Source organism: Larus michahellis, chromosome 5 (genome assembly GCF_964199755.1).
Source record: "Larus michahellis chromosome 5, bLarMic1.1, whole genome shotgun sequence".
NCBI lineage: Eukaryota > Metazoa > Chordata > Aves > Charadriiformes > Laridae > Larus > Larus michahellis.
Window position 1 is genome coordinate 64,172,062 of NC_133900.1, and position 24,234 is coordinate 64,196,295.

Below are 24,234 nucleotides of genomic sequence, written 5' to 3' on the forward strand. Positions count from 1 at the left end.
CAAACAAAAAAAAATTGATTCCTGTGCATAAGCTTCTAGACTGTTCATGGACTGTTTAGTGTTGAGACAGTTAGATTAATGGAAAACGGATGGGTTTCAATCTTAGGGTCCTAATTAGGTCTTCAATGGGAAAAGGAGCAGAAAACTTCCTAGAGTGCCCTGAGATTTCCCAAAAGCTGCTGCTGCTCCCAGGAACTCTGAATGCAGAAGGCAATGACCAAATGGAGAAAGGCATCTCGTTTGCAGAGCAAAACCTGAAACCTTCAGTTTCAGGTCCTCTGGTGAACAACTGAGCGCTCTGAAGAGGCCCCGCATGCTCCCAATTGAATGGAGGGTATACCTTGACTGGGATGCGTACTCTTTCATAGCTTATAAATATAGGAGGAAAGAAAAAAATATTCTGAAGAGAATAGAAAAAGTATCAGATTTTCCAGCACAGGGTAACAGGGACAGGTACTTGCTTATCTACTGGTAAAAACCCATAATAATTAGACTACATTTTGGTATTGCCTCATGGGAATATCTTCCTCTGGGACTGGACTGGAAGATTTTAGAGCCAATTACCACTAAATTATGGTTGTCTGACAGATTGAAGGAATGTGCAGTTCTTTTCATCACAGATAGCTAATGTGGTAGTGGTGGACAAATCAGCTGAACAAAATCTTAATTGCCACATTTCTACCTAGAGCTCCGGAATCCACCTTATAGTGAAAAAAACATTAAGAGGGTAAAAAAATTTTCATGACATTTGGTCATGGTTCATTAAAATCAATGAACTGACTTTAAAAGAAGCAGGATTTTTATCCTGGAAAAATAACATTATAAATGTAATGAGCTAAATTTTAAAAGTATACACAATTTGTGAATCTACAGGAGGAATTAAAAACCGATAAACAAATTTTCTATTACTCTCTAATGTCAAGTTGAATCTAATTTTGCATCTGCTTTCATTTTAAAGTTCTCTGTTGTTTTCTATTGTGTCACTTTCTCATCTTGCTCTGGAGGAAGATGACAAACATTGCCTGTGTTAAAACTTCGTTAATAGTAATAAATCACTCATTGTACTGGGTGACATGGAAAAAGACTGACAAAGAGCTTTGGTCCTAAAAGCTTAGGAAACAGGTGAAACTGTCCGGCAGGACAATATGGCAGTTAGTTATTGAACCTGGATTTCCTGTATAATAAGTTTCCTATGCTTAGTTTCCAGTTCTTAGTGCTGACATTTTTAATCACAAGCACAATCACATATCTCTTGTCCAGATACCTCTAACTGCTGGTAGATCGCATGTCAGAGACAAATATTTCTATATCCAGCTACCGGGGGTTTACTTGTGAAAATTATTCTTGACACTTCTTTTTGTGAGGTCACGGTGAATGTGGTCACAGCATCAGAGATGCATAAATGGAGCAAGTAAATCATTGTTAGAAATACCACGTAGAGTGATTCCTACATCAGTGCGTTTTCACACATGAGCTTACTGTAATTTCCACTTGACAGATATGGAGCTTAGTCATGGAGGGGTAGATGGTCTTGCTCACATACACTGCCAACAGAACACACATTTCACTCTTAGCACTGAGGAATTCAGTGTTCATTTTTCTCTCCTGTAAGGATGAACTTTGCTATCTCCAGCTCCTGGGAAAGTTCAGTTTCCCACAGCCACCAGCCCCCCCACGGGTGTTCTCCACTTTTTTCCCAGGGCATGTTTGAGAAGACTTTGATCAAAGGCTGGGAAGCAATCTCTCACATAGCCAGGGACACTCTAAAAGGTTTTGGCTGTCAGATCAGAGACATTAAATTAGGCAGTTGTCAATGTGGAGCCCATGCAGGCAGTGAACCACTGGTATAATGCTCTCTTGCAACCCAGAAGGCTTTTTAGCGTGATAGTTAAGGCTTTTAAAGGTGTGTGGCAGTTAATAAGCCAGCCAGAGAGCTAAAAGGCTAGAGTCTTTAGACTTCTAGTTTCATGCTGTGTTTACTGAATCATGCTGTCCTTTGAGTTATTGGCTCCTCTTTCTTCTGTTATACTCACCATATCTAAGGTCCTTTAAGTATATTTCACAATGGGATTGATTGGGTTGAATAAATTCCCTTACTTGAAAGTTAACATGAGAATCATTCACATAATCAGAGTGAAGAGCAACTGCAGAAATGTCCAGCTGTTCTAAAGAATATCGGCTCTTTTAGCTACTGGATTTTAGACTTTCACTCAAAGATAAATGCAGGTTGGCCCAAGACTTTTAATAAACTTCCATGCCACTGAAAGGCTTGACCTTCATGCTCTGGCACTTGTGATTTGCAGTTTTATTTGAAGATTTACCAGTGTTTATATTTAGCACAGAAGTAGATCTAAAGAAATTTCAAATCAGAAATTAATTCTGTTGAAATCAAGAAAAGATTTTTGATGGTTTCACTGCTTTCTGACAAAACCTAAGTATTGCTGATTTTGTTTAAACTGATCAGGAATTTAAACAAGAAAAAAACTGTAAAGATCTAAAATTACTTGGAAATTCCTGGGATCCAGAGCAGATCCCTGAGTCCAGCACAAATAAGATTTTCTCTGTGAAGCTTTGAAGGAAGCAGGACCCAAATGGTTGAACTGCACCACCCAGAAGTATCACCAGAACATATATTTTTCCCTCTGCTACCATTTTGCAGGCTTTGGACACCCGCCTGAAAATATGCATGTCCGCTTTGTGACTCTGAATTGCAGCGTAATACGTAACTTAGTACAGGATTTAATACAGAATTATCATGTTTTATATAAAAATTCTTTAAGAAAACCGGTAGTAAGAAATCCAAGTAGAAGGATTTTTTTGAACACGGTTTTCTCAAATGATGAATTAGCTCATTAAAACATTTTATGCTAAGCTGTGTGTTGTAATGTCCAATGTTTATAGCAGTTACAATTAGTATTCATCTCACCTTGTGAAGAAAAGGGCACAGGTAGGAGAAAGGAGAATAAGAGGTGTCTACTCACTGCATTTTTAATTTACAACCTCATCAATGGTGCATGGCACCAAATTTTACTTCTCTAATGTTAGTGATTACCCAGAAACAAAAATCCAACAATTTCACATAATTCACGTACCAAGCTTTGTAATGCTTAGTCCAATTGCAGCAAAAAGTAGCTGCAGTGAGCTGCAGGAGATATTTTGCTGCTCATATTCTAGTACATTAACATTTATACTCCTCAGATATCACATACTGACACACATGAAAGCTCTGTGGTAGAAAACAGCTCTAGCAGCGGATGAGTTACACTGAGCAGTTGGTTAGCAGAGCAGAAGGTATTTACCGTGCATCAAGTGTCAGCCTGGCATGACCGATGGCACACTGAGAGCACACCAGAGCACAGGACAGGGCACTGCCAATTTCAGACAGGAAGGGCAGACAAGCACACAGAGCAATACAATTCCACCAAAATGTAATACTGACTTTTTTTAGCATAAAAAAGAACTTTAGAGGTACTTGGTGCTCTTCACTATTATTGATACTGAGTGCTTAAAATCACGGTCTTCTTATATGCTGCTTAATTAGCGACTTGGCATCTACATCTTTCAGAGACAATTCAGAAGTAAGCAATCACTATTATGAAGACAGTCCTTGGTATGCTAGATGACAGGTTTTCCCTAGTGAACACGATGTGAAGTATCTCCATGAACAGCAGTAAGTCAGGAGATGAATAGAAGTGTAGGGACTGAGTTCATTATTAATTTTCAAAAAGAAGATTTCAATCTCTGCCAGCAACTGTGAGACTAATTGAAATGACTATCGCCACTGAACACATTAAGGTCTGTAAATTTGTGACAACTGACAACTATACGCCAGGTCTGTCAAACTATAACTCCAAATTATTTTTACTCTTATATTTGAAAAGCTTCAAGTTTCTTGACTAACTCCTGAAGGAACTATATAATGAATTTAAGCATTATTTATTGCTCAGTTTGTTAAAAGATTTTCACATAGCCTTGTTTGAAATATGGAAAAGTTCCCTCTAAGCCCCTAGTAAACGAAGGCCAGTGCTTTTGAAACATAATAACAAAATTCCGCCTTGGCAAGGTTGGGGTTTTTTTAAAGTTTTTCTTCAGTCATCTAAAATTGAGAAAACAATTGATCTGAAGCACAACTAGTAAATAATAACTCTATTTTAAAAAATGGAAGTTTGAGCTATGTGCATTATACATGTCTTCAGAAACTCTCTAGACAGAAAAAGATGAGTTCAGAAATCTGTCTCTTGACAGCAGACGTGATATCCAGCTTCTAGGTTTACTTGCTTGGAGTTTCATTATGCAGTTGTCTACTGTTTAGTTTATTAAGGCTAAGCAAGTCACAGGAGTTTTCTAACATGGGGAGATGTTAAATTTTCAGTCTGAATTATTACTATCCTATTTTCTAGTAAGATTAAGAACTTTTTTTTTTCCCTATTTTATTGGCATTTCTGTGCTGCAAATTTAACAAGTTTATATGCATGAGGCACAACCTGTTCAGGTGTCATCACTGCATCTATTTAAAAAGACAAGTTGCTGGTGGTGCTTTGTGTATATATCCTCTTCATGCCCACAACACTGTTCATACACAAGTTCATACACTGTTTGTGCAGAGGGGTCAGAACCTCTCTAAAAACTTTCAGCACAATGGGCATTTTTCATGCCCCGTTACCCAGTAGAGCAACTCATCCCTTGTTTGATATTCAGAGTCACAGAGGGATATAGGTCAAACGGTTTTCATGGTGTTTCACGTTAGCCAGGAGAGCTAGGTGGGAACCTTTAACTGACCTACATTTTTCTTCCAGGCTCTCCTCTTTTCTGTTTGGTCAGAAAGAAAGTCTGCATCTGGAAAGATCCCACTCTTGCTAAGATTACATGCTGTGTAACCCAAGGGCTTCTACAGACACTCCTCAAATCTTGAGGGAAAAGCAACTGCACTGACTGCTGGTCAAATGAAATCTTCCTTGCTGTCCTAGGACTCTGTGGGGGAGGGTGAAAAACATATTTAAGTTCTGAGCCACTTCATCTGCAAGAACAAGCTTTGGAGGACCGACGCGTGCTTGCACTAGTGCCACTGTCTGTCATGCTCACTTTTGGTGTTTTCTTTCTCTTCTGACCTGTATTAATCTTGAATCGGCAATTATTCATTACAACAAACCCACATGGATTCAGTGTAGAACTGAATGGGATCACAATGAACTGAAGACATTCTATCAACTCTGTGAGACAGGGGAAACTGACGACTCAGATGTAGCTGATCCAAGCCAAAGTGTTATTTCTCGTAGTATGAAACCTTCTGTTCATAATCCACGGTGTTCCAGAGATGTAAACTAAGAGGATTATGTTGTCTTTTCCCCTTGTCATGCTTTAGAACAGGTGGAAAAGGTTAAGTGAGGAAGCAAGGAAAATGGAATGGACTTCGAAAATCTCTGTTTGGTATTCAAACTCTTTGCATCACCCATTTTTTTAACCTCTTTTCTAGTCAAATGCTTATGTCCCTTGTCAGCTTTTATTGTTTGACAAATATAATGCAAGGGGACACAATTTCCATTTGTACTAAATACATTATAATCAAGACATTGATTATTTTAGAAACTATATTTGAAAGACAGAAGTGAAAGACAGAACTATGCATCTGTATTAGTCATAAATCAGAGGCTGGGCAAACAGAATAGCTGTAAAAGCCATCCATGTGCAGGGCAGATATACATTTCTCATACTTCCTTTCTTAACAAGTAATTTCCAATTACAGTGACCAAAACAAATACATTCAGTGTTCCTAGAACATCATAGATACAAATGTATAAGAAAAGTTAAACCAGTCTGAAAACTTTAACTTCAGAACCCTGAAAATTACATTGAGGTGTTTCAGGTTTTGCACAAGTTAGTGCACATACAGCAAAATGCACGGTAGCTATACCTAACCTTCACCTTCATCATTAAACAAAAATTTGCAGGGGGAGAGAAATTATTTATACAGTGAAAATTATTTTTATTCAGTGCACCAACTCATTTTTACTCTTCAAAGTCCTGATTACTTTTATCAAATTTATAATTTGTCTTTCACTTTTTAATACTCCTATTAAATGGGAAAACGCTCTAACTACCATGCTGTTAAACAAATGTGGATAAAGCTACCTTGTTCTTTCATGCACCTATTCTCAGCAGATCAGTGTAGCTCATGAAGGTGGCTAATATTTAGACCCACAAGCTTTGGAGAGGGACATAAATTCAAATAAATATATTTAAGTGGCTTCCTTGTCATCCTGAAGGCTTTCTTAATTGCAGTTCATAGGCTCTACCTCTGAATAAACTGACTTTAATTTTTATAGACCATACCACTGGGCCTAACACAGATAATTTTAGAGAGGTTTAAGTACATAATATGAGCGCTTATCATACGAGGTCTAGAACCAATGTTTGAAGATCAGCATCAAAGCTTTGAATTTGACTTCCTCGTCAGCTAATGCTAATGATGACATAAGAGTCTATGCCTCAGTGATAGCAAATTCTTTTTTAGTGTGAGAGTGCCAACATTACCTAGACGCAAAGCTATATCAAACAACAACCTGAATTTCCACAGTAAGTATTTATGCAGATTTCATTTATTTCTGGACACATTTTACAGCTAAGAATGTGAAAATTCACACTGTAAGTGTATTGAGGTTTGGAGGGGATTGGGATGATGTACACAACACAGAAACAGCAATTAGTTTCAAACTATTAGCTAGTCTTGTTTATTAAATTACTTGTCTGATCTGAATGTGGGAAGTTGAGATCACAAACTGATGGAACTCTTCACTGGAAGAGACCTCTGGAGGTCATTTAGTCACTCAAAAAATCAAAAATATCCTATGAATTTTCTTATAGTTGGGTAGGTAGATATACCTTAGACAGATAAACTCACATGACACGAGCTGTATGGTTTTATTTCCTACTCATTAGATTGGAAATATACTTAATTAGATAAAACAAGCACTTTCTCCTCACTTTCTGTAAGAGATTAACAGAACAAACAAAAGGAAGGAATTTTCCAGAAAATGACAATGAGAATAGTTGTATTTTATCATGCAAAACTCGAATTCTCTAGACAATCAATAAATGAACTTTATAACCTATAAAACGAGCTTTCATTAAACTTTCTGTGAGACTCACAAAGGCAACATAGAGTAATACAATGCTTCCATCAAACCATAATTGAAATGGAAAAATCTTTGAATAAATTAGCATAGTTTGAGTTATGCACAAACGTATTCTTACATGGATGGGTAGTGTGATGGGGGAACCTATCTTTGAGCTGCAACATTATCAGGGTTATTATCTTACTGTCATTGTTTGTCTCATTTGCTAACAGCAATAGGGAAGAAAGGTATCTTAGAAATGTTGTTTTCCCAATAAGTGTCACAAGTATGGAGCTGCCTATTTAAAGCTACAGAATGTATCCAGGGACATTTTTATGCATGCATGACTTCAATTTACACTTTCTCTGATATACAGCTGGGTAAGATCAATGTTCATCAAAAATCCTTTCAGTTTTCAGGGAAAGTCTAGCAGTTTCCCAACACAGAGTTTGACAGAATTTTTGATGAGAATAATCAACCAAAATTAAAAGAACATTAACATTTAGGTTTAGCACAGGAGCATCTTTTGTGCAGCAAAAGCATTATCTAAGTATTTTAAAAATGGAAACGCGCCATAGCTCAGGGACATTTTTAAAACTGTGAGAGACCTATCAATGGACAAAAGAGAAAGAAAGACCACATGTTGAGTGCATGCTTGATAGTCTGTGCAATTTATTGTGAAGTACCACTTGTACTAGGCCTGCCACAGAGCCATTGGTTTGAAAGGTTAATGACTGCAGCAATCACAATTTCAATTTACAAGAAATGGGATGACAGGAAGCCAAATACAAAATGGAGAGGTCCCACTGTGATGGCAGCTGAGCAACAATTCATCAAGAAGAGCACAGGAACACTGTAAAACCAGAGTGCTGGGGACAACCATTTGAGCCTGGGGAGGACTTATGACTTCCGTTAAGCTCATTTGTCAAGGATAGTATAGAAGCTTTAAAATGACTGAATTACTGAATATAGGCATAAGTTCTGCCTTGGTGCTTTTCCTTGTAATAGCTGTTAGGTCATCTGAAGGTACTTGCCCCTCCTCCTTATGTTTGCTTTACTGTATCTCCTCTTGTATTTTAAATGTTGACCTTGACTACTACCAAAACAGCCATTGCCAAGATAGGCATTTCAATACTCTTTGGGCCTTTCCTGCAGTTATCCCCTACTTCTTGTTTCCTAGAGTATCAGCTATACTACAGTGTGATCTGAGACTCTCTTGAAACTTTCAGGTGTGTACATACACACAGCAATGCTACCTGAGACCCTATGATCATTCTGCTTGAATTACTTTTTGCTGGATTTGGCGTGTAACTTGCCTACGCTGGAAAATCACATTGATGAAAATATCTTTAAAGGTTTACCTTCTTATTTTTGTATAAGCAAAAACCACAAAATAAATCAACCTTTGTAATCAAAAACACTACAGCAATACAGGAGTACTTGCTTCTTTCTCATTTGAAGTCCGTCAGAACTATACGTAAGTAATTTGAAGTCATAAATAATAAATAACTGGACGTAAACTGTGAGAAGTTCTGGTCATCCCTATCTCAGAACAGACATCCTAGAACTAGACAGGATTCAGGGAAATCATCTGGCGGGACTGAGATTATATAGACAAAACCTTTTCAGTTAGGAAAAGAAGGGACTAAGTAGGAACTGTGTAAAACTGTGAATATCTTGGCAAAGTAATGGTAATGGTTACTCATTTTCTCATAGCAGAAATACTATAGATACCTTATTAAAATAAAATGCAGCAAGTTTGACACAGAAATGAATTCTTTTTCACAGAAGGCATAACTAGGTATGGAGGTAATTTCCCACATTATGTTGCAGATGTCAAAATACCCTGGTAGATTAAAAAAATAATTATCACAGTTTATGGAAGAAACTTTGGCTAAAGTATGTAAAATACAAAGACACAGTTACAACTTTCAGCACAGGAAGTATTTCAGTAGCAGAGTGCAAGATGAGAGAACAGTATGTTAGGGGAACTATCACTAAATTTACTTTATTGTTATATTCTTTCCCTTATCTGTTCATTCTTGAAAACAGGATACTGAGGTAAAGGGGCTGAGTACTGCTTTTCTTCTGTTTCATCAATTGTTTTTTCTTTATCATGTCTGGGACCTATTCTTCCTACCACACTTGCATAATGAGAGAGGGAAAAATGTGCATAACAGAAATGTTGTTGAAAATATATAGAAATAAATTCCACTTTGCTTACTCATTGCTTTCTGACACACCTCAGGAATTATTATAATATAGAGATACCCAAGTTCTTCAGAAAGAAATGTCAGTTTTGAACTTATATCTACTATCACCATAGTAGGTATAGAATCTTGTCCTGCCTAAAGCTTAAAGTTTTGTCTTCATTAAGTTTATTAATATTTGCAGTAGTACAGATACTATATCTTCTGGTAGTATTACAGTTTAAGTATTGAAAATCTTGCATTTTTTTAGGCTCTATATAAGGATAGAGTTGCTGTCTGTTCCTTCTATAAAGTAATAGGCAATCTGTGGATTTATAGATGGCAAAATGGTGCCTGAAACCAACATTCACTCCTAGACTAGCAGTAACTAGTTTAACTGATATGGTTGAACTAGCTTAACTACTGCATGTTGATTCCAAATATCAAGGGATCACATAGCAATAGTTTTTCTATAGTTCATTGGTGATACAAATACAGCTAAAATCCACATATAGGGCATAATTCTGATGGATTAACCAGATCACATGTAGTGACTATGCCAGCTGATACCAGCTATATTGCCTTTAGGACAACAGTCTGTACTACAGCTCTTTTGAGCTCCTGCCCGTGCACAGTGCAAGGTTGATGGTGTGGGACGTTGTAAATTTAGTCTAATAGGAGTATAATAGCAGCAGAGCTACTGCACCTTAAATTCATGCCTTAACATATCTCGCTTTATACAGTTAAACTGTTGAAGAGATAGTAAAAGAAGCAAACATCAGGTGAAAAGCATAAAGCACAGAGATAAGATCTGTACAAGTTTTCATAGAATTATGGAATCATAGAATAGTTTGGGTCAGAAGGGACCTTTAAAGGTCCAACCCCGCCTACAATGAGCAGGGGCATCTTCAACTCGACCAGGTTGCTCAGAGCCCTGTCCAACCTGACCTGGAATGTTTCCAGGGATGGGGCATCTTCCACCTCTCTGGGCAACCTGTGCCACTGTTTAACCACCCTCATCATAAAAAAATTCTTCCTTGTATCTAGTCTGAATCTTCCCTCTTTTAGCTTAAAGTCATTACCCCTTTCCTACGGCAACAGGCCCTGCAATAGGTCCTTAATCTCTGAGTTGGTCCTCATCTTTCTTAATTAAGTACTGAAAGGCTGCAATAAGGTCTCCCCAGAGCCTTCTCTTTTCCAAGCTGATTGGTTTGAGCTCTCTCAGCCTTTCCTCATAGGAGAGATGGTCCAGTCCCTTTAGTCATCTTTTTTGACTCTTCATTGGACTTTCTCCAGTATGCCCACGTCTCTCCTGTACTGGGGAGCCCAGAACTGGACACAGCACTCCAGGTGTGGCCTCACCAGTGCTGAGTAGAGGGGAAGAATCACCTCCCTTGCTTGCTGGCAATACTTTGCCTAATGCAGCCCAGGATATCACTTTCCACCATTGTCACAGGGCACATTGCTGGCTTACGTTCAACTTCATGTCCCCTGGGAATCCCAGGTCCTTTTCTTCAAAGCTGCTTCCCAGCTGGATGGCCCCCAGTATATATATTGGTGCATGAAGCACACACATGAAGCACACAGGGGTGGAGAAATTGGCAGGAGAATGTTGAGCTGCATCAGAAAGAAGGGGAGCGAGAAGGGAGGTGGCCTGTGGCAGACAGAAGTGGATGATTGAGCACTGTCAGGGGGAGACCAGCTGAGCGCAGACCATGGGAGGCCCTTTAATGCCATCCTGCATCAGTACCCTCCAAAGCCGCTCAAACTATATTTGTTAAAAGCTAGACATGTGACAGGAAAGATGAACTGATCCACACAGCCATGCTGCTCATAGAGCTGTAGAGCATTTCACAGTAGAAACTGATAAATACAAGAAACAAAACAAATCCCAACTCAACTGAACTTATTAAAATCCTTCATTTCTGAAGCCTAATGCTTGGGCTAAAGACTACGGCTTTAAACTGATTTATTTTTATAACAGTCACCAGTGCTAGGCATGCTTTACAGCATTTTGGAAAGTAATTGATAATTTTGCAATTATATTAAATATAAAAAAAACCCTGAAGCTCACGCTCATTAGCTCTAAATAGTCGAAGATACTTATAAACACGTCTTGAATTATCATGTCCTTATAAGGAAATGAAACACCTGAATAAAGATTTATTACAATGTATTACCACTGACACTCCTTTGATGTAAGTAGAACTTATATCTTAGAACACAAAAGCATACGAAGAGCTGGAATTCCTCTTTTTGAAAAATGGTAAAGCTATAATCAATTAAAAGACTTTCTTATAACCTATTCTCTTTTTCCATACCTCATTTTATGCAGAGAATCATCAAGGTCCTTAATCTCTGATACTCTAAAAATAATTATTCTTAGAGAAACAGACAGAAGGCTTATGTTATCCACTATACTTTGTACCTTTTTGCCTTAGATAATTAGGGACATTAGTTCATGATTCGCAATACTTAGGGAATACTGTCATTAGCAGGGGAATGTTCTCTGGTACCCTGAGGAAATGAAGAGCTTTTAAGAGCAATCACTGCTAATCACTAACATGCCAAGATTATATACCTTCTGGAACTAAGGATGATATATTGACAGGACACATTAAGTGACTCTATTTTACTTCGTAGCATTGTAGGCTTTCAATAATAATGTAGTTCTAAAATATCCATTTGCATGGCTTGCTTTCATGACAAAATACATGATATCTACGAATTCTGCAAGATGTAAGACGTCTTTTTGTACAAGCTATTGAAAATATTCTCTCTGATTCCATAGCTGATCTTCATTGTGCTTTTAGCATTATTATACTTTGTTACACAATATCACTTGAGTGGTAAATGCTAAGGGCAAGAAGAAGGCCCTTTTGTAAGGGTGAAACAAAAGCTAAATAAAAGGTGATAAATGTAATTAAATTTATCTTTACCTCCAGCTCAGCAGGAGACTTATCACCTGCATAGTTGCACTACTCACAACTGAGTACCTAGATTAACATTAGACACTCACGATTTACAAGCAATTGCTATTATTCAAGTTTTTTTTAATATCAAGTATTTTCTATCCAATGTTAGTGGCATATAGTATCAACTACACACTAGAAAAAGAGGCAGTCTGCACTCATGCACGTGGGGATCCCTGCCAACTTTAAACATTGCCAATAGAGTACATATATCAGCAAAAAAAAATCACAAATAATGACTCCCAGTAAAGGGATCTGACAAGTGTATATACTGGAGGAGCTAGGAAGGACTGAAGAAGTCATCTACTGCTGTCCACCTGATGAAAAATTCCTCTAGTGCAATCTGTGCCAGTTACTTCTTGTGATAGCTATTGTGAACGCAAAAATCAAAATCTTCCTTCTCACTGACCAAATTCTCCAGGACTTACGTTCTCTCCCATTATTTCATCTTTCAACAAACAACTCCAATACAATTTTCAATCTGTCCTTGAACAAAGTCCTACTGTACTAAGTTATAATTATTCTCTTCTGGATGCTTTGTAATTCGTCTGCATCTTTTGGTCATTAAACAGCCCAGTTGTTGCAGAATGACTGCTTCCTCACCTGACCAGACATGCAGTATTTAGCTACTGAATCCCACGAGCTTCATTGCCAGTCATTCTTATAATGCTGGAATTGCAGTGGCCTATCCTGTAAATAGATGATAAATTAAAAAAGGAAGTGCTTACATTCTTGAAACCTCTATATAAGATCTGAAGTTCCTTCTTTGTGAATTTGCTCTGTGCTTCCAGCAGTTCAAGAGCTTCAGGTCTATGTCGTACTGTGGCCATTTCCATTTCATCTTCTACAGTGTCTGCAGAATACAAGAGACAGAGAAGTAAAGCTCACCAAGAAACATAGGATATAGAAATATCTAACCCTTGCAGAAAAAAAGAAAGTAAGTTAAATAACATCCTTTTAAAAAACAGCTTTTGCAGCTTTAAAGGCAAATGGCATGTTCCTTTTGAACTCATAGGGAAAGGGTATCTGTCTGCTTCAGTAGCTGCACTGAACGTGGAACAGCAGTGATGATCCAGCAGTCTGGATGTTATCACATCAGTACAAATAGCAATAAACTGCAAAGCCAACATTCTGCAAGGGCATGCATGACACATTCAGAATGACTTTCTGTTTCTATGACAGATTTTATAAAACTTCAGTGACTCCAGAATACCAGAAATTTTCCCTTGATTAGTTACTGGATGTGAATTCACTGTAACAGTCTGAGATTCTCAGTGTCCTCCTTTTACCAAGAAGTTGTGCTTTGGAAAGTGTGAGATTTATGCTGCATATTCAACAGTACACCTTACTTTGAGTGCCATACAACAAATCCCTCAGGGTAACATGATTATTCACGGTGAGCAGCGTAAGTGGGGAACATGAGTATTTTAGTGACCTCATAATTAGGTGAATAAGAGTGTGGATATACACATTCAAGGCTTACAGCTGAGTCCATCCCTAAAATAATGTGATATAGCAATGCATTTTTTTCCAGGTAGATTTTTAAATGTGAAAGTTCAAATAAAGCAGCTAAAGAAACTTACAGTATGAATTTTTTATATGGGGTGCCAGCTGTTTACCTAATCAAAAATATGAATGTGTGCATCTGTTTTTAAGTACTAGCAGCATTAAACATAGTTTATGTAGTACTCCAGGCTAATTTAATCAAATCACTGCCTTATCCTGGCTTAAGATTTATACCAACTATAGAAATGTAACTTGAGAGAAAACAAACACACATAATGTTTACAATGCTGAAGATATATATTTTATTTCATCAGAGTGTGGGATCTGCATTCTTAAAATAAAGTTTCATTCAGTTCAATTTTCGTAAGAGCAGAGTATTAGAACACTCCATTAAAATCGTATTATGCTTACATCTTCACATATTTTTGTTCTGCTACAATGCAGTAATAGTAACTTTCAGCTGCTTGGGAGAAATCTGGCATCAAGAGATATAGTGCAGCTATATGATGAACAACCTTTAAATAGATATAATCAAAATATACAAACTATTTGAATAAATCTTCACAAAATAAATCTTCACAAAAAAAAAAAAAGGCCTTGTCTTTTCTCCTGTCAAAGAGATGTTGCTCTTGTCTCTCATCTCAGGAAGATGGTTTCAGTGTCACCCATAGTCTTATCTCAGAATGTCCATTGTGTGTTGGCTTATGGACAAGCTATAACGCGTTTCTCTTTCATTTTTTTCTTTATAGGTTATCTCAGATGGCTCATAGACCACTACCATATTTGTGAAAACTTGCAATCTAAATGCTATTGACAAAAAACCCAACTGCCGCAACTTTACATTGACATTATTATGTTGATGTTTGATAATAGTTTGAAAGGGTCAGTATCTGAACTCACAGGATTATAAGAACATTTCAGTTCTCTTCTTAAAAAGAACAGTTTGTAACATGCGGAGGTGCAAAGGGGAAGTCTTGAAACTGGAATAAAGCTGGTCCAGATTTAAGAAGATGGCTTCCTAATCTAGTTCCTTGAATTAGGTGTTGAGTTCTTGAGTCCCATTCTAATTCTGCATAAGAACATCCAGAGTTTATTTTTCAAGGTTTTTAAAACCATTCCATCATGTTTTAAGAGATTTATCTTTTCTATTCTTTATATAGTTGCTAAAGTCCCTCTGACAATGTCATGCTGTAGATATGCAGCTGAATGTTTTGTTGTGAACTGCAAGTCAACACTAGGTGCTTACACTAAATTGACAAAATAGTCAACCTGAGAATAGATATTGCTGAAAAGTCACTTGTGTTTTATATGCCAGGAGTTATATGGGTTTTAAACGGGCTGTTGTTTAGACAGAAAGGGACTTAACTGGAAATGAGCTCTCTAAGCATCCATTTGTGAAACATCTGGCTACCTAGAGAGACATCTACAAGCTGTTCTAGAAGCTAAATGAATACACGTAATAAATGTGAGGATAGAGATAAAAGCCAGACAAAGTGATTCTGAGCACAATATTTGGTATATCCTTAGTAATACACATTTTCATTGTGTTTTAATGATTTGGTGAGAATGTAGAAGACTGCAGTGTGCTTATGTTGTCTTTCAGTTAATGAAAAGTTTCAGTGTATGTCTTCTCACGCTCTATTTCTGTAGTTTCTACAGATATAAATAATCCCAAAATAAGATCACCATAAACTTCCTCATAATGTGACAACTTTGATGATTAAAATACTATAGCATTCATGAGTCACTTGCAGGTTTTTAATTTTTTTCTTCACACTTACATTTAGCATTATCCAGGCTGGAAAAAAAAAATTATACTTTTAAAAATGCGTGAAAATATATCTATTTCTAGACATTAATGATTACTATGGCCTTAATGAAAAATTAGTTATTTCAGTTCTCTAGTTTCTCCAGTCTAAGAAATTTAAGGTTTTTTTTTTTTCCCCCATAAAAGGCTAACATATGTCAACTGAAAACCACAAAAAAGTTCATTCAATCATTAATATATTAAACAAAATATTACTACTGATTTTATTCCAGCTAAACAGTAAGGACATTTTTTTACTGTATTTGCCACAGGAGCTATGCTTTGAACCTTTAAATATTCATTAAAGAACAAAATGGTAAAAGTAATGCAAAAAGCAGACATACTTTTCAAATAATGGCAGTTGGAGAAACATGTCCAAAATTAGGGCTTAATTCTTATCTGTAAAAATTGTGCACAGGCATTTGCCTGCAAAAACCCCAAATTATATCTCCCCTATCTGTTTAATAACTTTTATTTATTTTCCAAATAATTATTTGGAAATTTTTATTTTCTTTTATTTTCCAAAATCATTCCTGAGTGTAGTTCAGCACATGCATTTAAAAATTTAGCTAAGGAAGAATGGATTTAAGTTTAGGTTTACTAGATTAAAGCACACAAATAAGAAAAAGCATTCTTTGATGTGCTTTGTTGAATGGGAATGCTGGAATAAGATTTTATTTATTCAAGTAAGCTTTTTCTGCACATATTGATAGAAGTTACGGACAGAAGTGCAAATTCAGGCTGTGTATATTTCAACAAATTACTTTTTCTAAAAATATGCCCATTAAAATTTCTAAGAAATTCACATCATGTGGTTACTATTGTAGGTAGTGCTGGCTTCGCTCCTAGTACACTACAATGCTGCTTCTTTCATACTAGCAGGAATCAAATAGCAGATTATGTCAAAATGGGATAATAACAATGGGTGTCTACAATGATATTCTTATTTAATATAATATTTTCATTTAATATAAAATTCTTACTTAATATAGCATTCTATTATTGATGAGCGTACAGAGAAAAATGCTGAATGCATCTATTTTTACTACTTGATTCTCAAATGTGAAATATTTAATGCAAGTTTTGACTTCTCTTTCAGTTTATAAAACACTTTCATCAAGAAAATACAAGTTTTTCCACATTGAAGGTTATTAAGATCAACTCTAAATATTTTTTTTACCTATGCAGACAAAAAGCTCGCATAGAAGTGTGAAAGGAATAAGGATGTGTTGCTCTCCAACCAACTTCAAACCAACAGATCAAACCTTTTATATCTTCCATTCTGTTTCCTTTCTCTATTTGATACCCCATCATTGGAACTGTGCAAGGCCAGGCTGGATGGGGCTTCGAGCAACCTGATCTAGTGAAACATGCCCCTGCCCATGGCAGGGGGGTTGGACTAGATGATCTTGAAAAGTCTCTTTCAATTCAAACCTTTCTGTGATTCCATGATTCTATGATTCCTTTTATAGTCTAAGGCTATGTTACTTAGGGCACGTAGCTGAAAGCGAGTTCTCCATAATGAATTACCAGCAGGTGTCATGACAGTACGTGACATTTTCAAACCTCCCTATTTTCAAGTAAAACACATCAGCTGAAGCCACCATGAAAAAGTCCCTGCGCATCCACATCTTTAGTGCTTTTCGTCTTTGAGATCTCAATTAGTTAGAAAGGAAAGCAAGCATCACAGTCTTCTCTATAGGGGAGCATATGAAAAACAGTGAAGCGGGGTAGCAAAAAGAAAGCCTAGATCCATACCACTGAAGTCCAGAGACTTAATTGGGGCCTGTGTTTGTAGCCAAGTTGCCTCGGGTTGTCCCATAATCACTGAAACAAGGAAGTGCTCTTGGAGACATTTTTCTACCTTAGATTGATTGATACGCTTTACCAGAAAACTATACAGGAAGCATGGGGACCACTCAGCTTGTAATTTTAGGTGTTCAGATTAGTGCCTAGAATTAAACCAAATTAATCTAGACTGAATTGGGTCCACAGGGATATTTTAAAATCAGTTATAGTAGCCAGTAGTAGCATAGTAGCCAGTATCAGTTATCTCTATCTAGGTGTAAATATATGCATGTATGGAGGTATCTATGTATGGATTTCTCTCCCTCCCTCCCTTATTTTTATCTGTTAGCTACCCTGGACAGATTTTGTTTCCTCACAGCATATCAAGACATTGAAGGTAGTATCAGTGTGCTTTTCCTTTAGTTCTACATTCCTATACTTTGTTTTCAATCTAATTTTTATTTTTCTTTCAGACACTTATCCGGGGAGACCTTACTGCGGCCTTTCAGTACTTGAAGAGGGCCCACAGGAAAGATGGGGACAAACTTTTTAGCAGGGCCTGTTGTGATAGGATAAGGGTTAATATGGTTTTAAACTAAAAGAGAGCAGATTCAGCCTAGATTGAAGGAATAAATTTATTACAATTTGGGTGGTAAAACACTGGACCAGGTTGCCCGGAGAGGTAGTAGGTGCCCCATCCCTGGAAACATTCAAGGTCAGGTTGGATGGGGCTCTGAGCAACCTGATCTAGTGGAAAATGTCCCTGCTAATTGCCAGGGAGTTGGACTAGATGAACTTTAAAAGTCCCTTCCAATTCTATGATTCTATACCTTAGGTCTTGTTCCCTACATAGTTCGATGTTACATAGTCAAAACCTGTAGAGCCATGCCTTTACTCCCAGACCAGTATTGCAGATACTATCCTGTGCATAGCAAGCACACAGGGACACGTGCACACATGTACACAAAAAGATACCACTTCTCAAATACATTGAGAGCAGGATCTTAATTAACCAGTGAATCACTTCTCAGATAGCTTGTGGAGCGTAAGTGCCAACCCAGCAGCTCCTATGCAGCAGACCCTGGCACTGGTATCTTGCCATCCTGCTCTGCACAGACAAATCTGTTAGCAGCCCATAAATCTGTTCATCACCTGATTTTAAACCTCAATAGAGCATACCATTACTTCAGCAGGTATCTTGTGTCTCAAATGAGCAGTCAATGGAAGTATAAACTGTGATGCATGCAAACCTAAAAAAAAAATCAAATGAAAAATAAAACTTGCTTTGAGTAACAGGAGATGTCGTTTTGGCAGCCGAGCAGGGCAAGAGCTTCATAAGTCGCTCTTTAATGCTGCGTTTGGTACTGTTCTGAGCGTAGAGGAAACCTAAAAAATATATTATCAGTTCTGTTAACATAGGCTTGAAAACAATTTCTGTACATGCTGCAGAGCTCATCATTATAGCAGAATACTGATGGGAAAGGCCAAACAGATGGCAGCCATCCTGAATCGCAAAGGGCAACCAGAATTTTTGAAGAGGACAACAAAATTGGTTTGTCTTTGTAACTTTCCAATAAAGGGGATTTTTTTTTTTATGTGTGCATCTCTTAAAAAGTTCTTATAACCCACTTAAGTTCTTACAATCCACTATAAAACACCTAACACAGAGGTATCAGATTATGTATTTGAAACAACACAAGGTACGAGTGTTTGTGAAAATTTTAATGCTAAAATATTTTAAAGACTTTTAAGTCTATTTGATTTGAAGTTTAATACAGAAAACAAAACCAAAACCAAATAAAATCTCAAAGATATCTTTTGTTGTCCTTTCTGGCAGTCTTCTAGTTCCACGGCTGAGTTTTCCCATATAATTCATTCAGCAATAACCAACCTGGTACTTTTGCCTTTTCTGAATATTAAAATATCAACCACGTTGTGCAGCCAGTCTCCCTTTTCTTTAATATTTGACATTCTACATGTATCTAAAAATAAGTATTATTTATATTTTCATCTTTAAGTACTGACATGGTTCAATAGTTAATGCTATTGTGCCATAAAGCGGGTGAACAGCATTACCCTTACTTACTGTGAAGGAAAGTACCAGAGTTACTGTCTGTGAGGTCTAACTAACAATTTTACACAAAATGGGTGACATAAGCAAGCACCTCCTGGATGGATATTTGTTGCAAATGACAGACTTAACATCTATAAAACAGTTGAGTAAATGACTTATGTTCCTGAGAAAGGCAGAGCTCGGTTTGGACATTATGCAGCTCCAGCACTTTCCTTCTCGACCGCATGCACTCCAACACAAACACTGCTCTGAGATGGCTCTTGCCACAACAAGAAGAATGCAAAACAGATGGGACAAGAAATGAAAGACACAACTGACGGTTCCTGTGCTAGCGGCACAGTCACCAGGACAATCCTGGGTTATCCCTGCCACTGCACTTGTGCTGAATACTGCTTTTAGTGACATGATGTAGAATAGTCTCTGTCACCAAACCAGACAGAGTGGGAACCTCCCACCTGTAACACTAAGCGGAGCCTGTAGGCAGTCTTGAGAAAGTACGTCCCTGTATTTGGGAACAAAAGGAGCAAGTGAGAAGGCTTTAAGGATATTAAACTTTCTAACGGATAGAAAAAATATTTCTCAGCTAAACATTGAAATAAAAAATATTTCTCAACTAAAACACTGAAGGAAATGAAATTAAAGAAATGGGGGAAACCAGGAAAGACTCAACCACAGCCTTAAAAAAAATCAACCAACTATTACCAGGTGAATTCTGCCTCTGTGAGAACAGCAGCTCTGGCAAACAGATGAAACAATCCAGTTTCAGCACAAGGTCAGATGGACCTAAACGACCATCTCCGGAAATGTCAAAACCTTTTAGTACAAATAATAAGAATGAAGACACTTATTACCTGCAGCACTTAACCATCAGCTCAACTACTCAGAATCACTGTGCAGATAAATGCATAAAATCTGATGGGTGATCTGAGGGATATCTTAAACTCTATACTTTTAGTTTGACTACAAAAACAGCTTTTAAATGGATACCTTGTGGTCTCAGCTGGCAGTGTCTGCAGTACCACACTATGCCTGTACTGCAGGTATCTGAACACAGAGGAAATTTGTTTATCTTAAATATTTTTTTCTTTATTAGATATTCTTCCAGCATAGACATGATCTAGAGATATCTACTTCTACCTTGTTAATTTGAGTTAAGGTTTGCAAAGGTTTTCTGTCCATGTATTACTTACACAGTTACATAGGTCCACAACCTATGCAATTACCGAGGATGTATAGAGTGCTTTTCAAAACCTAAAGGGACGTATTATTTCCAAAGGGTTTGAAGCAGAAAGCCTTGAGTCAGCAAACAATTTTGCCACTTTTATGCTCGCACAAACACTCATGGAATTCAATGCGGGCTTTGCAGTGGTATGATCAAGGTCAAAAATAAAATGAACCAACACACTGATAATGATGCACTGATGCTGGTTCCTTGGAAGTTATAGAAAAAAATAATAGTAATTCTTATCCTGTAAACAGATTTTCAGAAGAAGATGAATTCTCCAAACTGTTCTTGATTATTATTATTTTTTTTAATAATTGGTTAACTAGAGAGTTCATAGCTGTTATCCCTAAACCAATCAGTCACAAACTCCTCTGGGCTAAGTGTGAAGATTCTTCAAATTCAGGTTAGTTAACTGGTGCTGCTTGCTTTTGGGTTTGGTAATTCATTCCTCTGCAAGGAAAATTAAATTCTGAGACACACTTTTCCCCAGAATTCACTGTGGGAGTGTCCTAGAACTCATCTCAGTATGACACCACCTGTAATTGTGGGTGATTGTCCCAAGAGGTGCTCATGTTTCACAGAACACTCTGTAACCGGAGCATGGCTTACATATTCTCATATCTAGGTACTGCTGTGCTGATATATGTGCTGCATATAGATACCGGGCATACCTGACATCCTTTAGGAGTGACTGCTATTTCGCATGATTTATATCTGCCGTTGCAACTGATAAATGCACCAATGGCTTAAACCTCTGATTTACAGATATTTAAACTAGAGAATTGTATCACTACAATTTTATTAATAAAAGTTGAATATGGAGAGTACCATGCACACACATGGTCAGTACAAGTGTTTTCTGAATTGCTACTTTTAAAAATCATATTTGGCCAAAAGCATGCAGATCATTGTCATGTGTGTGACCTAGTCACTCCAATATCACAATGTTGACAGGCTGATGTAGATCTGACACTGCTTGTTATGATAAAAATACACAAAGAAGCACAATTTTTTTTCTCATTAAATAAAGAATTAATATATTCATAAAAGACGTTAAAAGATAAGAAAAAAAGGATGCATTAGAATATAAAAATTATTATTTATAAATTATAAGTGATTTATAAATGACCATACATTCCTAAACATATGCATCTATACCTAGACTATCTTAACTCTTTACATATTTACTTTTTTCAGAGGTATGATCCCTGCTTTAGAAAGACAGTACATATTACATTTTGCCCTGTTGTTACAGAGACAGGTGAGACTACCCCAGGAAAAACTATCAAGCCAAGGGATTTTTGTAGTTTTTAGAGGCAAAATATCTCTCTTTCAAAGTGTGATTTTTTTCTTTGCAAATTCTTTGTAGTCAGCATGAAAGCGAGGGCAGGCAGGCCACTTTTTCGCTGGTGTAGCAGATAAATCAGATTGTCTCACATCCCCACCAGCTGCACCAGATGGACTCTGCTGTAGCTGCCTTTGCCCCTCAAATTTTACCCACCTTTCCAGCCTGCAGCAGACGCCCTCTGTTCAAATAAACATAAAAATCTTGCCTTGCCTCCCGCCTCATTGCGGACTTTTTATAATGGGATTTGGGTGATACACGTTAACCTAGAAAGCACACTCATCTGAGTACTTAAAAGAGCTTTTTGGCCAGGTAATCATCCTATTTAGTAGGAAGTTTAAAAACTAGTAACAATTCTCCCAACAAATTCTTCCTTCCCTGTCCATGAAAGAGAAAAGTCACCTGTAAAACTACCTTTTATTCCCACTCTTTTTCCCTCTATTGTTTTTTATTTTTGTTTACTGTTTTCTTTCTCAAAGCCTCACTCCTTTATTTGGCAAAGACAGCAGATGAGCTCCCACTGTTTAAGTCTCGCTCCACTTTTTACTCAGTAGTATTAAAATCCACTGGCCACATCCAAAGCCTTGGCATAACAGCCAAGATCCCAGTAGTGCTGGAATTTGGATTTTGTTCACTTACAGGATTTTAAGTCTTCCCATGAAAACGGGGAAAATGCCTACGTTGTATGAGTTATGAATGGGATCTTTTTGGAAGGGGGTTAGTATAAGACCTGAAAGCCAAGCTGCATAGGTCATTTTGCTAAATCTAAAATTTTGGTAGGAAGTGACAAAGATTCTGAAAACCAAAAAAAGAAATGCATGAATGTGCTTTCTTGGCATAATGGTTTAAGCTCAGTTTCAGCTGTTTGATGGAATTTCTCCCTGGGCCTTCAGGGCTGGCAGCCCCACTAAACTGTTAATGGTTCAGCACAGATGGAGAGGCAAGCGCGACAAAATGAAGTGCAGATTTCATATTCACAGTTCAGGACTTGTGGAAGAGAGCCAAATGAAAGTACGTGTTCCTTCTGTATAGTGAGTCTGGGAATGAAACAAAATTACGTATAACATAAATATTTATAAGTCTCAGCCTCAGTTCTTTGGGAAAACCTGCTGAGGAATTGTGTGAGTTGTCAGTCGGCTACTCTACATATCATCAGCATTTTTTGCCAAGCCAGGAAAACATTCATGCCAATCTCATTTGTCTGTACATATGTGTTTTAGTGATTCTTCCTCTACAGCCCCTAACTCTCTGGTTTTCATCAGAAAATATACCTATCAGCTTCATGGACTTTTAAAGCCCTATAAACCACATCAGAACTGCTCTAAGGAGAAGCCATCAAGGTATTGAGTTGAAAAAATTGATGGAAGCATTTTAAGGACTACTTTGAAACACACATTCAAGAGTGAGATTGCTCTTCTTCCCTTTAAATTCCCTTCTATGTACTGTTTTAAATCAGCCTCCCAATGGCAGACCCAGATTAGGAGCTTGGTAGTTACACTTCTCTATGAACAAACTAGAGGTCAGGATCAATTGGGAAGTCTGGAGGCCAAAAAGTACTTTAGCATGGATTGAAGTCAAAAACGCTAACTACAGTTGGGGACTGGCAAATGGCAAAGGATGAAAGAAGAGAGGAAAAAAAACCTAATGTCACAAGAGACAAGAAAAAGAGCAGAGAAGTGTCAAATTATAAAAAATATAAAACAGAGAAATGGCCACACTTTCGTCCTTAGCGTCTTCATTAAATTTCACAATTACAGCTTTATTATTCAGACCACACCTTCCTATGACATATATGCAGCTTTTCAACCTGAAAAAATGCTTATGTCATGAACGGTTTCCATACAAATGTTTAATGCAAAAATTATCTAAAACTATTATAAACATCTGCCAGAGCATAAACACTGAAAATTGCATAGATTTTCTTCAGTGCAAAGCTTGAAAATGTGCTAGTTTTTCAATACCACTTCGTTCATTCAATACCACTTTACACACTTGCACGTGCACTGCCAGAGCATGGGTAAAACTAAGCTGGTCCCCTGTGACAGGAGACATATTTATACCAGATTACTTGCTTTCTTTAGAAAAACCTCACTTGTGAGAATACGAGAGAACGCACAATGAACCGGATGTGTTTGATTGCAGTTTCTGAACTATGCAGCTTCCCTCATTTTTTCCCTTCTGTTGTTTATGAGAATGGTATAGATTTTTTTAACTAA

At 37.2% G+C, this 24,234-nt stretch overlaps 1 protein-coding gene across 11 annotated transcripts in view; it reads right to left on the bottom strand.

Moving 5' to 3' along the window:
* Positions 1-24,234, bottom strand: part of KCNIP4 (potassium voltage-gated channel interacting protein 4) — a 452,377-nt gene that overhangs the window by 38,065 nt on the left and 390,078 nt on the right. For 10 of the 11 annotated variants that reach the window (XM_074587704.1, XM_074587705.1, XM_074587701.1 and 7 more), the window contains one exon: positions 13,002-13,126. In XM_074587704.1, the coding sequence (XP_074443805.1) occupies positions 13,002-13,126 (125 nt within the window). Of the gene's footprint in view, positions 1-13,001; positions 13,127-18,658; positions 18,761-24,234 lie in introns of all 11 variants that reach the window. The other variant, XM_074587698.1, reaches the window with a different exon arrangement.